Raw genomic sequence first — 17,657 nt, forward strand, 5'->3', positions numbered from 1 at the left:
TATTAAAAAGTAGGGGAAAGATTTACGATTTAATGCAGTAAGAAAAATAGGAAGTTAACGAAGTGGACACAGGGCAGTGTTGTTTCAGGGAGGCTGACCTCCCTATAGCTTTGGGACAGGCTGTAACCCAAAGCTGTTCCTGTGCACAGTGGTGTGGATAGTTGCACCTTAAGTGACCCTAAAAACAGAAGCAGCGCAGTCCCTCTCTTCTCTCTACCTGGAATGATCTTTGCAAGCAAAGGTGCACCCACCGTGTTATTCTTTCCCCTTTGCCCTTATCATAACCTTCATTGTCATTCCCATTATTTATAATTATATTTTCATTTGTGGGTCCATTTGCTTTTTTCTGTCTCCTCCACTCTGTGTATAAGTTCAACAAGGCCAGACCATGCTCTTTACGTCACCAGTACCTAATATACAGTTGGTACAGTACATGTGCCATATATATTTTATAAACAAATAGATTAATAAAAAGATACACTGACATAGTCAGGTAGCCTGGCCACAAAACTATCAGAGAAAGACACTGTCAGCTTATACTGGCATGAGGCCGGGCTGCACATAGCAAGAAAGTTAACAAAGAGGGAGAGGCTCTGAAAACAGCACTCATAACTGATAGAGAATAGAAGATGCAGCCTCAGCACAGATTGGTCTGATGGGTATTTTTGCTATTTGACAGTGGTGCTCATACACAGTCTTGAAGTCACATTGCCCACAGTGTTAGATGTAACAGATGTGCATGCACAGTCTAAACACTTGTGAAGGGAATAGCATGATGTGACAAGACTGGATGGCTGTTCCTTGCTTCTACGTTCTTTTTTTTCTTTTGGTTGCGGGGGAAAGGAAGGTGTTCCTAGGCATGTATTTGGAAAGACATCTCGAAAAGGGGCTCAGAAGTCTTATATGCTTGGTTGACTGATTAGCCCAAACTCCTACTGCTTAAAACCACTTCTCACCAAGATACTGCATTGTTAAATGAGTGCCTCACATTTACCGTGACTTCGGAGGTTCCGATTTCAACTTCCCGTGAAATACTTAGTACCCCCCTCCACCAAATTGCTCGGTTTTTCTGTTGTTTATCTTCTGTGAACAACAGCTTTATTGTTTTCACATAACAGCTTTATTGAGATATAATTCACATACCATAAATTTCACCCTTTTAAAGTGTACAAGTTGGTGGTTTTAGTATATTTGCAAGATCGTGCAACCATCACCACGCTGTAATTTCAGAACATTTTCATCACCCCCAAAAGAAGCCTCCAATCCATTAGCAGCCCCCGCCCCGTTTCCATCTCCCCCCAGTGCTAGGCAACCACTAACCTACTTTCTGTCTCCATGGATTTGCCTGTTCTGGGCCTTCCGTGAAAATGGAGTCATATCATATGTGGCCTTTTGCGCTGGATTCTTTCATGTAGTACAGTGTGTTCAAGGTTCATGTTGTAGCACGTAGCAGTACTTCATCTTTCTTTTTTAATTTTAGTTTTTACTGTTTAAACTTGGGTAAAATGTACATAACAACATTTACCATTGGAACCATTTTGAAATGTGTAGTTCGGTGCATTAAGTACATCCGCATTGTTGTGCAGCTGTCACCGCCATCCATCTCTAGAATGTTTTGATCTTCCCAGATTGAAACTTGTATCCATTAAACAATAACTCCACATTCTTTTCTTCCCCCAGCCCCTGGCCACCATCATTCTACTTCCCATCTCTATGAGTTTGACTACTCATGAGTTTGAATCGTACGATACTTATTCTTTTATGTCTGACTTATTTCACTCAGCATAATGTCTTCAAGGTTTATCCATGTTGGAGCACATGTCAGAATTTCCCTCCTTTTTATGACTCAATATTCCATTGTATGTATCTAACCACATTTTGTTCTTCTATCCATCTGTTGATGGATGCTTGGGTTATTTACACCTTCTGGTTCTTGTCAATAATGCTGCTTTGAACATTAGTATACAAATATCTGTTTGAGTCCCTGCCTTCTTATCTTTTAATTGTATTTGAGGAATTGCCATACTGTTTTCCACAGCAGCTGTACCATTTTACATTCTTATCAGCAGTACACAAGGGTTCCTATTTCTTCCCATCCTTACCAACACTTGTTCTCTTTTTTGTTTTGTTTTGTTTTGTTTTGTTTTGTTTGTAATAGCCATCCTAGTGAGTGTGAAGTGGTTTTAATTTGCATCTTTCTGAGAATTAATGATCTTGAGCATTTTTTAAAGTGGCTCCACCCTCAAGACTTGAACTCATGACCCTGAGATCAAGAGACTGGTGTTCTACCCACTGAGCCAGCAAGGCACCCCAATATTGAGCATCTTTTCATGGCCTTTTGTGTATCTCCATTGGAGAAATGTCTATTTAGATTCTTTGCCAATTTTTCATTTGGGTTGTCTCTTATTTTTGAGTTTTAAGAGTACTTAGTATATTCTAGATTCAGATCCCTTTTCAAATATATGATTTGCAAATGTTCTTTCTCATTTTATGGGCTGTCTTTTCACTTTCATGATAATATCCTTTGTAGCACAAAAACTTTTAATTTTGATGAAGTCCAATTTATCTTTTTTATCTTTGGATGCTTATACATTAGCTATGATATGTAAGAAACCATTGCCTAATTGAAAGTTGTGAAGATTGACTCTTATGTTTTCTTCTAAGTGTTTTATAGCTTTAACTCTTACATTTAGGTCTCTTATCCATTTGAGTTAATTTTTATATATGGTGTGAGGTAGGGATGTAACTCCATTCTTTTGCATGTGAATATTCAGTTGTCTCATGACCATTTGTTGAAAAGATTATTCTTTCCCTCCATTGAATTGTCTTGGCATCCTTGCTGAAAGTCAGTTGACTTTATTTTATCTATAGTTTATTTCTGGACTATTAATTCCATTCCATCAATCTCTATTTCTGCCAGTACCACAATAAGTTTGGAAATTATGGCTTTTTCACTGACACATACTCATTATAAAAAAAAATTCAAGCAATACATAAAAGTACAAAGAAGAATGTGAAATAATATTTAAAATCCCACCACCTATAAATACCCATAATGAATATTAGGTGAACTTCATTCCAGGAATTACACTCTCTATTTCTCCCTTTCTATATGTTATAGATGATATGTATACATGTATCTGGATGTATATCTGTATATAGTGTATATATGTGTGTGTATGTGTGTACACATGTATAGACACAAAGATATATTTTAAAATAATTTTATAGGGGCGCCTGGGTGGCTCAGTCGGTTAAGCGTCCGACTTCGGCTCAGGTCATGATCTCGCGGTTCATGAGTTCAAGCCCTGCATCGGGCTCTGTGCTGACAGCTCAGAGTCTGGAGCCTGTTTCAGATTCTGTGTCTCCCTCTCTCTCTCTGACCCTCCCCCGTTCATGCTCTGTCTTTCTCTGTCTCAAAAATAAATAAACGTTAAAAAAAATTAAAAATAAAATAATTTTATAAAAATAGGATTATATTGTATGTGCTTTTTAATGAAGTGTTTTCAACTTTATTTTACTTGAATTTAACAAATGAAAAAGAAACTAGTGAATGCAAAAAACTTTCCTGAACTTCAGATACATGTAAGAGAGAAAAGAGTCTTCTATAGTTAAGAAGGATGATTACAAAAAAGTCTTTGAGGTTGAAATTATTTTTTTCTCTTTAGCTATTTATTTTCTTTTTAGAAAGCATTTGTTTATTCACTTCTGTAAAAGCTGAAGAAATTAGCAGTTATGTATTTCTACTACTTTTCCCCCAATTTGAAACTTTTCTTAGTGAATATTTTCACATAGTTAAGGTTTATATCCTTTACAGTATGTGCTGTAGCCATACTTTTCACAGTTGTATAGTCTTAGCTCTGTATGTAAAGGACTTCACTTTCACCACCTGTCACTGTTTCATGCTTATGTATTTAGGAGTGCCATATTTTGATTTGACTTTTTGTTGGCTGGACTTGTTATCAAATTGATGTTCAAGTTGAAGACTCACTGCTTCTGTGATTTTTGAGTTCGTATGTGCTTGAGAATGTTTGTTGCCTTTATAGTTGAATTACAAACTGGATTGGTATAAGATTCTTGGGTCACGTTTTCATTTCCTCAGAACTTTGTGGATGTTGCTTAACCTGCCTCCTGACATTAATAAAGCTGTAGAAACTACTTTTTCCTCTATATACCACTCAGATGAAAGAAGGATTCTTTTTCTTTTATCTGTGACATTTAGTAATTGACTCAGAAAATAGCTCGGTGTCTATGAGTCTGCATCAGTTTTTTGTTTTTGTTTGTTTTTCCCTAGAAAGGAGTGTGCACTTCCAGTTTTACCTTCTGTTCTTCCTTTTTTTAGTAAAATTGTCTTAGCTGTATGTTTGAACACATTTGGGTTTTTTTCCCTTGAAGGGTCCTGAATTTCAAGGTTACCAGTTATCCTTATGTTACATCATCTTTGTTTTCTTTTTTGGGAGAGAGGATGCAAGTGAGCGAGGGCAGAGAGAGAGAGAGAGAGAGAGAGAAGCGGGCCTCTCCTGAAGGTGGGGCTTGTGTTCACCCAAAGCGGGGCTTAAGATCACCTGATGTGGGGACTTGAACCCACAAACCATGAAATCATGATCTGAGCTGAAGTCAGATGCTTAAAAACTGAGCCACCCAGGCACCTGCCTCTATTTTATATCATTCTTGCCTTCCATATCTTTTATTTTCTAATTGCTTCTGTCTTTTTGTTCTTGATGGCCTGTGTTTATCTCAAATGATATTATTTTTGTTATTAATGTTGTTATAACATTATAGCAATTTTTTTTCTTTAATGTCTGTTTTTACTGCTGTTTCTGTATTATTGGTGCTCCTGTACTGGTATTATTTTGGTCCTTAATTTATTTTCTTTGCTTAGAAATCTCTCTTTTCATCTCATTTCATTGGTTTGTCATCTTGTGTCTGAGCTTTCATTTTACTGACTTTATGTTCTTATTATAATATTTAAATTATTTTATAGGGTAAATGTTCATAGAGAATTTTCTTCTGTTCCTTGGATTAGGTTTTCTTCAAGACTGGAGTCTTTGTCTTTTATTTTATGTTTCTTAGTTCTTTCTCGCCCTTTATGTGGGTTTTTGTTGCATTAATTTGCATAGTTGCCATACTTTTCTTGTTGCTTATTCTCAGTATAAGTAGCCCTGTCCTGACCTTTTATTTATTCTCATATGTATTAGAACTTTGTTCTTGATTTCTTTCCCAACTTGTCATAGACATGTTTTCTTTCCCTCTGAGCTACAGTTTCAACCTTGGGTGTTAATGCATGGAGAGAGTGAAGGGCAAGAGCTCCACTTGGAGCTACATACAGCTTTTGTTGCAAAAATTTGGCTGCACTAACTCTTGAAATTCTGTTAAATGTCCCCAGCAAAGATTCTCATCACCTAATTTGGGTGCAGCTTTTTCCCACTGCAGATACTCTCTCAATAGTGTTCCTCCAGTTCTGCTTGGATCTCTAGAAGCTATACAGTCCATCAAAGAGCATCCTCCTCAGTTGTTTATTTCCCAGGTTTTGCTTATCTCTCTCTAGTAAACATTTCTAGTCCCTTCATGGTCAAAAAGAAATATAAAATAAAAAATAAATAGAAGAAGAAGGAGGAAGAGGACTCGGTGGTGGTGGTGGTAGAGGAAAGGTAAAGATAGTCCTGTTTCTTTCCAAATGTGTGGGTATCTGTGAGAATTTTCAGGGTTTGGGCAATTTACCAGTCCCACTACTGCTAAGCATGAGGTTGCGTGGTGCAGAGGGAGGGCTTAAGGCTGTGTTGGATTCTTATGTTTCTTTCCTTAGTATTGTCTCCTTTTCAAATTTATGCCGTGACGCTGTACTTCTTTCCTTGTTTGGATACTGCCGGTGCCATTTTTTGTCTTTTTTTTTTTTTTTAATTTTAATTTTAATTTTTTGATTTTTTTTTTTTAAATTTTAATTTTAATTTTTTGATTTTTTTTTTTTTTTTACTTTTTAATGATGAGTAAGGCTGTGATCCAGGTTCTTTGCTCAGAAGTCCTTCAGGGGTACCTGGGTGGCTCAGTCGGTAAAGCATCTGGCTTCGGCTCAGGTCATGATATTGCCCTCTGTGAGTTTGAGCCCCGCATCGTGCTCTGTGCTGACAGCTCGGAGCCTGGAGCCTGCTTCGGATTCTGTGTCTCCCTCTCTCTCTGCCCCTCCCCCATTCATGCTCTGTCTCTCTCTATCTCAAAAACAAATAAAAACATTTAAAAAAAATTTAAAAAAAGAAGTCCTTCAATTTCTTCTTTTTCCAATTTACTTCTTAATCATATCCCTTGTGAAACCCCACCTGTCCAATATTTTATGGTATTACCATCTTCCCAGTCCCCACTACATGTTAACAATGACTTCTTGCTGACCAGTTCATTTCTCAGTTCTTACCCTGCCAACCCTGTCCTTGCTTAAATTATTTGGTTATTTGTTTTGCCTCTCCTACCTCCCTCTCCCCATGACCATGGTAATTATTCATAAAACATCTGAAAGAAATCACTAGTCCTGTGCAATTATCAAGCCATTGTCAGTTTGTCTGGTAGAATATATGTGTACCTGCTTTTTATTGAATATTTTTACCCGGATTAAAAAAAAAAAAAAAGAAATTACCAAATTAGCCTTGTGCCAAACATTAGTGTATTTTTTTTTAATCATGCCTAATTCACTGTTATTAGGTATTAATCAAACTAAGCTATCTGGGACTGACCTGATTATATAGGTTATTACAAGAGTAGGAATACAGATTATTATGACAGTAGGAAATGACAAAATATTCACAAGGAATGTATTTTTTGATTGGGGTGAGGGCTTGTAACAATTTCCAAGGATCCAGATAAAAGTTTATCCTAGCCCACTGTCAAAACAACAGGGGTTTTGGGCTTTGAGTTTGGTTTGGTTTGCCTTTGGTTTTAATCTTTTTTTCAGGCATACTGTAGAGGTGACAAACTGGGACTCTGGCATTTGTTGCTAGCTAACTTTGTCAATGATCCTAGAATCAGGCTTTAAGGAAAGTCCTCCTTGTCCAGTTAAGATTTGTAACTTAAAATTCAGCCAACATGTTGAAGGGAAGAAAGAAGCTGGATGGAAGAATTGAAAAGAGGTAGTGAAGGAAAGAATAACCATAGGAGACATTTTTCCTTTTATATTCTCCTGTTGTGAGAAGAGGGGGAAAGCTTCTGTCATGAGTCCACTCTGGGGTATATGCCAATTTCCAAAAAGAGCCAGGAAAACTGGCAGGTTGTGGTTAATGATTAGGTCTATAAAAGGAGTAAGAAGGACCAGCAGGGTTGATTCCATTGATACAGCAATGGGGCCAAGAATGTCTTTGGATTGGATGGATCTAGCACTGTGGATGGCATTCACACAGCCCATGGGAATACAGGCACCATGACTTAGAGATGCTCGAGGTGTTGGGGTTTTGTGATCCATCGTGATCCTCTAGACCTGTTGTCCCCAGCATTGGTTGGAAGCCACCAGCCAGCTGCCATGTGACCTGCAGGTCTCAACCCTGAGGCAGGATGAGGCAGATGATGACCTGCTTTCTCAAAAATGAAGCAAGGTTTCTTGGAGACCTCCTATACTTTTCCTATATTCACACAAAATTCTGGAACATTGTGTTCTGTAGTCCTATAAAGAAAGATCCAATTGTGATTGAAAAATGCAAAAGGGAAGAATTAAAGTTAACTCTGAATTACCTGCTTCTCCTGCAGTTAAATTCTCCTCCTTGTCATTGAGTTAACGTCACTTTCTCTCCTATATAATTGAGCATAAATTACTGAACGAATATGGGATGAGTCAGTATGGACTATAAGGAGATGATGAAGCAAATTTAGTAAATTATAATTATGGCACTCAGATTTAAAAAATTTTTTTAATGTTTATTTATTTATTTTTTATTTATTTATTTTTTAACGTTTATTTATTTTTGAGACAGAGAGAGACAGAGCATGAACGGGGGAGGGTCAGAGAGAGGGAGACACAGAATCTGAAACAGGCTCCAGGCTCTGAGCTGTCAGCACAGAGCCCGACGCGGGGCTTGAACTCACTGACCGCGAGATCATGACCTGAGCCGAAGTCAGACGCTCAACCGACTGAGCCACCCAGGCGCCCCAATGTTTATTTATTTTTGAGAAAGAGACAGAGTGTGAGTAGGGGAGGGAAAGAGAGACAGAGGGAGACACAGAATACAAAGCAGGCTCCAGGCTCTGAGCTGTCAGCACAGAGCCCGACGTGGGACTTGAAACCACAAGCTGTGAGATCATGATCTGAGCTGAAGTCTGATGCTTAACTGCCTGAGCCACCCAGGCATGCCTCAGTACTCAGATTTTTAAGAAGCAAGAATACTATCAGTAAGCCAATGAAAGAAATATTTGCAAAGTAATCAGTATACCAGATTGTGACAAATTAATTTCTAAATTAACTTTTTTACAAAATAATTATTTAAATTATAAAACTTTGGCTCAGGCCATGATCTCATGGTTCACAGGTTAGAGCCTGCATTGGGCTCTGTACTGACAGCTCAGAGCCTGCTTGGGATTCTGTGTCTCCCTCTCTCTCTGCCCCTTCCCTGCTTGTTCTCTCTCTCTCTCTCTCTCTCTCTCTCAAAAATAAATAAACATTTAAAAAAATTAAATTATAAAAATAATGACTTTAAGAACCTCAAGCAAAAATAATTCTTCACAGGGGCACCTGGGTGGTTCAGTCGGTAAGTGTCCAACTTCAGCTCAGGCAATGATCTCACAGTTCATGAGTTCAAGCCCCGCATCGGGCTCTGTGCTGACAGCTCAGAGCCTAGAGCCTGCTTCAGAGTCTGTGTCTTCCTCTCTCTCTGCTCTTCCCCCACTCACACTCTGTCTCTCTCTCTCAAAAATAAATATACATTAAAAAAATTTTTAAATAATAATTCCTCACATTTTAGATATTACTCATTTCCTCTTTTTTCTCCATATATCTACTGAAGGTGCTAGGAAGGACTTTATTTTTTTTATTTTTTTTTTTTATTAGTAATCATGGTTTTATGTTTTCAACACATAATATATGACTAGTTCTAGTATTAGTTACTAGTGATGGCCATGTACCTATTCTTGTTGTTCTTACTATTGTTTAATTTTTTTTATTTTTTTATTTTTTAGTATATGAAATTTACTGTCAAATTGGTTTCCATACAACACCCAGTGCTCATCCCAAAAGGTGCCCTCCTCAATACCCATCACCCACCCACCCCTCCCTCCCACCCCCCATCAACCCTCAGTTTGTTCTCAGTTTTTAACAGTCTCTTATGCTTTGGCTCTCTCCCACTCTAACCTCTTTTTTTTTTTTTTTTTTTTCCTTCCCCTCCCCCATGGGTTTCTGTTATGTTTCTCAGGATCCACATAAGAGTGAAACCATATGGTATCTGTCTTTCTCTGTATGGCTTATTTCACTTAGCATCACACTCTCCAGTTCCATCCATGTTGCTACAAAAGGCCATATTTCATTTTTTCTCATTGCCACGTAGTATTCCATTGTGTATATAAACCACAATTTCTTTATCCATTCATCAGTTGATGGACATTTAGGCTCTTTCCATAATTTGGCTATTGTTGAGAGTGCCGCTATAAACATTGGGGTACAGGTGCCCCTATGCATCAGTACTCCTGTATCCCTTGGATAAATTCCTAGCAGTGCTATTGCTGGGTCATAGGGTAGGTCTATTTTTAATTTTCTGAGGAACCTCCACACTGCTTTAGGAAGGACTTTAGATGTGAGGCATTATTCTGTTTGGAGTTGTCCTTTTCCATTCTGACTACACAATACATTTTTTTAAAAATTAGTTTTGTTGCTCTTTGTATCATTTATTGTAGGTGAAGCAGCAGTAGACAAATAATAACTTGGAAGGAGAAGGGAGGTTAGGAGAAATAAACCTTTCATTAGTATTCCAACTAGAGAGACTTTGCCTGTGGAAGAAATGGCCTTAACCACCTGTAAACACAGAAAGGGATGGCGGCTATGCTTGGTGCCATGATGGAGAGAGAACACCTTGTCATACAAATTGTTTGCAGATTTCCATTCCTCTGCAGTTCCATCTGTTTGTAATATGAAGGTCAGTGCTGCTTCCATCTTGCACCATGACTTAGATGGATCTCATCAGAGCCCCGAGCTGACCCTGGATCTGAAGACTTGGTTCTTGGGGCTGGGGCAGAGGGTGGGGCTTCTTTCTGAAGAGAGTCATTTGGTAGTGTCTTATTTGATCAGTTGGACTCACACACAGGTCCCTCTTTAAAGGACCTGTTGTAAAAGATTGTTTTCAATTTATTAAAAGAAAAACTTCATGCGTAGACCTTGTTTATTGTTCAATATCAAGTCCCTAGAAACTTTAATATTCATCTTCTCTCTTTCATGTTCTACATTTATCCAAAATGAATATTATCAAACCCTGAAGATAACTTAGGGTTAACACTAGTCTGGGGTCACTCAGCAAATAAAAATGCATAACATCCACTTACATTCAAATTTCAGATAAACAGCAAATAATTTTTTAGTGTAAGTATGCCCCCAATCTAACTGATCATCCTGTATTTTATCTGACAAACCTAGTTGAGACCAAATCGAGATTCTAGAATTAGATGGGCTGAAAAGATTGGTCACAGTACTTAAGGTGCCAATTAAATATAAATGTAACTTTGAACATTTATATGTGAAATTTTTAGGCCTATGATATTGTGATTATGTTTTTATTTTTATTTTTTTAATGTGTGTTTATTTTGAGAGAGAGAGAGGGAGAGAGAGAGAAAGCGAGCTCCTGCCTGAGAGCAAGGGAAGGTCAGAAAGGGGTAGAGAATCCCAGACAGGCTCCGTGCTATCAGCGAGGAGCCTGACGAGGGGCTTCATCCCATGGGTTGTGAGATCATGACCTGAGCCAAGATCAAGAGTTGGCCACTTAACCGACTGACACTCAGGTGCCCCATGGCTATTTTTTTTTTTTAATGTTTGTTTATTTTTGACAGAGACAGAGACAGAATGCGAGTGGGTTAGGGGCAGAGAGAGAGGGAGACACAGAAGCAGAAGCAGGCTCCAGGCTCTGAGCTGTCAGCACAGAGCCCGACGCAGGGCTCGAACTCACGAGCTGTGAGATCATGACCTGAGCCGAAGTCGGACGCTCAACCGACTGAGTCACCTAGGCGCCCCATGGCTATTTTTTTTTTAAAGAGTCCTTATCTTTTAGAGATAATTTATTGAAACATTGATTGATGCAATTGTGTAACATTTGGGATTCACTGCTGAATAGTACAGGAGGCAGGTAAGAGGTTAAGGCGGATTGGCCGTGGGTTGATGGGTACATGAAGGTTAATTATACTCTTCTCTACTTTTGAGTGTGTTTGAAATTTTCCATCATAAAGGGAAAAATGGGTGTGTTTTAAGTCATACCTTTAGTTTAGAAAAATCTATTAGTGAAAGATCCTAAATGTGAAATAATTGAGGATTTCACAGCGGCATGGAAGAGGCTGTGGAGGCATGGGCCCATGAACCATTTTGTAATTGTGACATCTTTGTTCCTCCACTGGGGTATTAATTGTCTTGATTTTTGTCTTCATCTTTTTTTTTTTTTTTAAGTAATCTTTACACCCAACGTGGGTCTCGAACTCACAACCTTGAGATCAAAAGTCACATGCTCCACCAACTGAGCGAGCCAGGTGCCTGTCTTTATCTTTCCTTAGAGTAATGCAAGAATGTTGCAAGTTAGTCACTAGCCCCTTGGCCTTGTGATTGTCCAGTTGTAACAGGATCTCTAGGGAAAGCTCATGACGAGAATGTGGTTCAGTAGAGAGAGGATGGTGCCTTTTGAAAATAGTTAAACATGAAATAAAATAAATTGGTGGGTTAGGTCAAAATAACAAACAGTACATTTTTCAATTTGTTTGTGGGTTTTACAAAACAAATCTCTTTAACTGATTGGATTGAAGCCCTGGTAAATTAATAAATACAATATATCATATAATAAGTCAACATAGGCCTGGCTTCCCTACCAGGTAAGCTGTCAGCAGCTGGGAGCACCCGGTCTCTGGCATGATTCCGGACAGAGTTATTTATTGATGGACATCTTTAATGGTTTGCTTTTTTCTTATTCCAGGATTTCCTTCAAATGCTGTTGGAGAACATCCCAGAAGAGAAAAGGTGAGGACCAATTTAGGAATTAAGAGCCCGGTTTTACTTTTAATGTTAAAAAAGGATCCTGCCATTGTTTGGCTTGTTACAATCTAGAAAATTCAATCTTCCTCCCTTAACTAACTCCCTCCCAGGCGGAGGGAGTCCCAGGACAGTCAACCAGACCGAGAGTGAGGCCCAGGTGGGTGTTGGGAGTTAGGGCATGCAGCCTTGGGAGGGCCCAGAATAGATGAGCCCTGAAAGTAGTGTAAGAGGCAAGCCAAGGACACTTTGTGGCCTTAGTTACTGTGAAAAAGAATGGAGGAGAGGAGAGTTCTAGGTTAGGGTTCTCTAGTTAATGTAGCTTAATATAAGGAAATACTGTTTAATTGAAGGTAAAAGCATAATGTAGTAATAAGAGCCTGGGATTTGAAGTCAAGTTCTCCTAGGTAGGTTCTTACATCACTGTGGCTCCTTCCTAGCTCTGAGATTCAGAGCACGTTACTTCATGCCTCCAAATTTCAGTTTTTCACCCTTGGGAGGATTAAAGGATATAATACCTGTGAAAAGTAGGTGCTCAATCAATGATTGATACAGTTAAAACAATAGTCATGTTCTGTGCATCAGTCACTGTATATAGGATCTATATGCAGTAAGTCATTTAATCCTTATGACAGTCCTCCACCACCACCACCATCATCATAATGGTTATCGTTTTATTTTTTCAATTTTGTTTTAGACAGAGAAAGAGCAAGCAGGGGAGTGGGGCAGAGAGAGGGAGAGAGAGAATCTTAAGCAGGCTCCATGCTCAGCACAGAGCTCAACATGGGGCTCAATCCCACAACCATGAGATCACTACCAGAGCCAAAATCAAGAGTCGGATGCTCAACTGGCTGAGCCACCCAGGCGCCCCATCATAGTGGTTATTGTGAGCCAGCACTCATTGGAAGGTTTCTATATGCAGACACTCAGTTAACCTTCCATCCAACACCGTTTGGTGCATTACATGCCTGCCCTATTTTACCAGTAAGAGGACTGAGGCACGAGGAGCTGACCACGTACAGGAGGAGGAGGTTTAGGACCTACATCAAAGTTTAGACTAGGTTCATTCCAACCCTCTCCTTCTAATTTCCTGTCTTCATTTAGACAGTAAAAGTGAATACCCTGAAACATAATTTCTAATAGCAAAATTGGTATTTAACCTTAAAGGAGGGCATCTTGAGAAATCAAACATTTCTTTGAAGCGGAGCCAATGTTCCTCTCGTTTCTGACCCACAGATTTAACTATGTTTTTATGCTCACACTGGGTCTCCAAATGTGGAAATGAATTCTTTCACACAGACACTACTTGGACCCACACAAGGTCATCTTCCATGTAGGTGGGCCAGTCTTACAGGCAGTCCAGATGAATGTCTTAAAGGGAAGATGGCAGTGTTTATGCCACCAGAAGATGACATATAGGTTCAGGGGAGTTTCCAGGGGCTGTAAAGACATGAAGATTTTTTTCTAAGTGTTAGATTTTTGCCTGCCCTTTTGTCTTAACTCCCATCTTTCAGATTTTTGCCTGCCCTTTTGTCTTAACTCCCATCTTTCACGTTCTAATTCCAATTCCAATTCTACTTCTAATTCCAATTAGCCACTTACTTTTAAAAATTAGATGTGGGGGTGCCTGGGTGGCTTATGTGGTTCAGCGCCTGACTCTTGGTTTTGGCTCAGGTCATGATAGTGCGGTTCGTGGGTTTGAGCCCCGCATTGGGCTCCGTGCTGTTAGTGCAGGGCCTGCTTGGGATTCTCTGTCTCACTCTCTCTCTCTGCCCCTCCCCTACTAACTCACTCTCTCTCTCTCTCAAAATAAATAAACTTTAAAAATAAAATAAAATTAGATATGAATACACACACATAAAGCAAACCAGTGCACCATACAGAATGAACATACCTCTATTATTTGATAAATTCCTTTATTTCTGCCTCTTCATGTTCATGCCTTTTGATGCTGTAGGAAATCTTATACGGGGAGATTGCATGGAGCTTAGTAATTGGCCAAGATAATTAGCTTTTCACGAGGCTGCTCCTGAAGGAAGTGTGGTTTGTTTTGGAAAGTCTAAAATGTTTCAGATTTACAATCCTTTCTTTTAAAGCAGAGATATGGGTTTTCTTTATGCAAAAATCACATCAGATGTGGCCATTATTCCTAAGGTCAAGAACAACAGTATGTGTATATATATATATTTTTTTCTTTTCTTTTCTTTTTTTCTGTACCTCCCTGAAATAAGTTTTCATGCCCTCTGGTAGAATTAAGCAGTTTCCTTAGAAGCTAATGCAAGAAAAAAAAGAAAAGAAAATTAATAGAAATGGTGTATTGCTGTTACCGAAGTCTGTTACTATACATTGTTTCAGAAGAACCTCTTAGGGCACAAATACAGCAAATTTCATGGAAGCAACAAAGTGCATTTTTGGTTTGGGAGGTCTTTCTTTTCATCCTCTTGCTACTAAGGTTATGAAGTTCATTTGGATGGCCCTGAGCCCTCTGGCTCCAGGGGACCTGGATTTTATCATTGTGAATATTTATTGAGAGACATTCTGTTGGACCCACAAAGAGACTTTTGTTGTGATTGTGGAAGAGCCCCGTCTGTTTGATAGTGGCCACCGACCAGCAACCTTCACCATAGGAGAGGATGCCTCTCCCAGTTAGGATCATGTTTTGGCTAGCAGGTTTAAGCTTCTTTGTGAAAGTCCCCTTAAAAGTTAACATCATTTCCTCCCTACAAGGAATCTGTTTCAGCAAGTATACCAGAATAGTTTTTGAGACTCAAACATCTTCTTTCCTGCTAACTAAACTGAGAATCTAATTCAGCTATTAAAACAGACCGTTTGCCCTTTTACCTATGCAGCATATTGTACCAATTTTATCTGGGTCTCCGAAGGCCCCACACCTACCCCCAGAGCTTCTAATCTGTGGCTCTGCTGCAAACTGATCCCTGGGCACATCTGTTAGGCACGTGAGCCATTCTGATCGGGACAAGGTTCTTCAGATTAGACCAGTTAGTGTTCAGAAGCCAGCATCCTGTGTGTCATAGTGCTTTTGCATTGTTCTTTTGCTTTGATTAATTTAACATTATCTATTGAGCACCTCCCATACCAGGCTTTATATAAAGGCTGGACACTAGGGGACGGGAAGGAATAGATTCCATGCCCAGCCCGCAGGGATCTCCTAATCCACTGCTGAAGATACACGTGAAACAGATCATTGTGACTCCTGGGAGTGCTCCTGGGAGTTTCAGACTCCTCGGTATACAGGGAAAGGCCCCCCATGTCCTAGCCTCAAGCCTGGAGGCAAGGAAGTACCTCTGAAGGTTTAAAGTAGGAGAGTGCCATCAGCAGGTTTGAAAGATACTGGGGCGGGGGGCGGGGGGGGGGGGGTTGCTGTGGAAGATAGATGTGGGTGGGAGGGACTGGAAGTCCACCAATGAGAAACCAAGACAGCTGTTCACCCAGCAAGATCTAGAGCTGGAACCCGGCAGGGGTTGTGGCAGGAGGGTTTGAGAATAATGAGCAGATCTGAGGGATATTCCAGAGGGGCCACAGGTAAGACTTGGTTGGTTGTTTTTGGAAGTTATAGGGAGGAGTCCAGCACGACCTGACCTACCTTTCTTGGCCACTCAGTTATTCTCTGAGGTAGCACTGGAAACATAGCTCAGAGAGGGGAGATTTGTCTCAGGAACCAGTATGGGGCAGAGGGAGTGAAAGGGAGAGGATTTGAAGGTGGAGGGAGGAAGGTGAGGAGCTGTGTTTCACACATCTTCAACGTGAGATTTCTGTTTAAATGCTAATGTTTTATGAGACCAAGGGAAGAAAAAGCTGAAAGGGCTTAGAAGGAAATCCAAACGGATCCTAGGTGCCAACCAGCCCTGATACAAGAGCACCCTGCCCACCTGATACTGCAGCCGTATCAACAGTGGGTCTCATCAATTATTATGTCTGTGTGTGCATGTTCCTATGTTTGGTTTAATTCACTACCCTTCCTCCCCCACAGAGCTAGGGAGTACTTGCTTATAAATGTGACTTCAGCAATCTTCATTATCTACCCGAGCACAAATGACTCCTTTTGATCAAGAAACAAGTAACCATGTGCACGGTTCTGAGATGCACACTATTTGTATCTACTGTAGAGAGAAAACTTAAAGACAAATTATTGGGGTACCTGGGTGGTTCCATTGGTTGGGCATCCAACTCTTGACTTCAGCTCAGGTCATGATCCCAGGTTTGCGGAACTGAGCCCTGCATTGGGCTCTGTGCGGACAATGTGGAGCCTTCTTGGGATTCTCTCCCTCTGCCCCTCTGCCCTGCTCACGCTCCCTGTCTCTCTAAAATAAAAAAAAATTAAAAACCAGAACATAAATTACTAAAATTTGAAAATCCATGCAGAATGTCAGTCATGTGCCAAACAAGGGCATTTCCATTTTAGACCAGAGCACTGAGGGTCCCGGTGCTTGAGTGCATCTCGTACCTGCACTTCCAAAGTCCGTCCCATATGCAGTTTAGTTCACGTGAAAGTTGCAAGGGGCTTTAGAAAGTTGCTCAAGTTGTGCTTTCCTTTAGAGATATGGAGAGTGTGTGATCTTTGGAACCTCAAGAGGCTGCAGGTGGGAGCCAGAGTGATAAAGACATCTCTTCTGGTCAGCAACAAGCTGAGAGGCACAAGTGGCAGAAACAGCTGATGGTCAGCCCACCCAGCCTCGTCACTCCACCCTCAGATATCAACTGAACAAGCAATACCACAAGCGCAATACCATTTTCACACAAGCCTGGGTCTATTTCTATGCATGTTAACCTCACAGAGAGAAGAGCCATTGCCTTTAAACTTTCTCAGCTTTAAACACAGCTTATTTCTCTAGCCAGCATTATGCCAGGGCGTCCAGCATATTCTTTCTCCTGCCGTGTTAACTATGTGTGACCACATTTATAGCTCAGAGGGACTGGAGACAGATGCCTGAAATGCAGAGTTGCCTTACAGGATGTAGGAGTACAGAGAGGGAACTCTCCCAGCCGGAGGGTGAAACAACCTGCTGTTCCAGATATCCAGGAGGCCTGGGTAATGAGGCAGAAGTACCGCTTGCTAGTACAAATATGGGGGCATGCATCGTGGGCCTGTGTACTTTTAGCTATCTGTATAAAATCAATTTCCATAGTGATCAGACATGCAGAAGAGTAATTTCCTGTAAGTCCTGGGTCCCAGCGAAGTGGAATTGCTTCTGCTTGTTGTTGTGATGCTTTAAGCCACATGATCTCAGAGGGAAAACATTCACCACTGGCTTAGACTCTGAGCGTCTTGATTTGAAAAAGCCAACTTTTGCTTTACCATGGCTGTATATCCAAATCCAAACCTAAAAATTCACCGGCACTGTCACCCCAATAATTATGACAAAACAGCAAAAACTACATAATTGTCACTTTTTCCCTCCAAACATGCAGTCCATTTCTTCCTTGCAAATGAAGCATTATTGGGGCACCTGGCTGG

At 40.1% G+C, this 17,657-nt stretch overlaps 1 protein-coding gene across 13 annotated transcripts in view; it reads left to right on the forward strand.

Annotated features, from left to right (window-relative positions):
* Nucleotides 1-17,657, forward strand: part of AOPEP (aminopeptidase O (putative)) — a 342,850-nt gene that overhangs the window by 217,756 nt on the left and 107,437 nt on the right. For all 13 annotated transcript variants that reach the window (XR_008424187.1, XR_008424185.1, XR_008424186.1 and 10 more), the window contains one exon: nt 12,126-12,169. Coding sequence is in view for 10 of the 13 variants with exons in the window: in XM_053907863.1 (XP_053763838.1) it covers nt 12,126-12,169 (44 nt within the window). In the remaining 3 variants the exon portion in view is untranslated. The remainder of the gene's footprint in view (nt 1-12,125; nt 12,170-17,657) is intronic.

This window comes from Panthera pardus, unplaced genomic scaffold (genome assembly GCF_024362965.1).
Source record: "Panthera pardus isolate Hobbes unplaced genomic scaffold, ASM2436296v1 HiC_scaffold_20, whole genome shotgun sequence".
Lineage (NCBI taxonomy): Eukaryota > Metazoa > Chordata > Mammalia > Carnivora > Felidae > Panthera > Panthera pardus.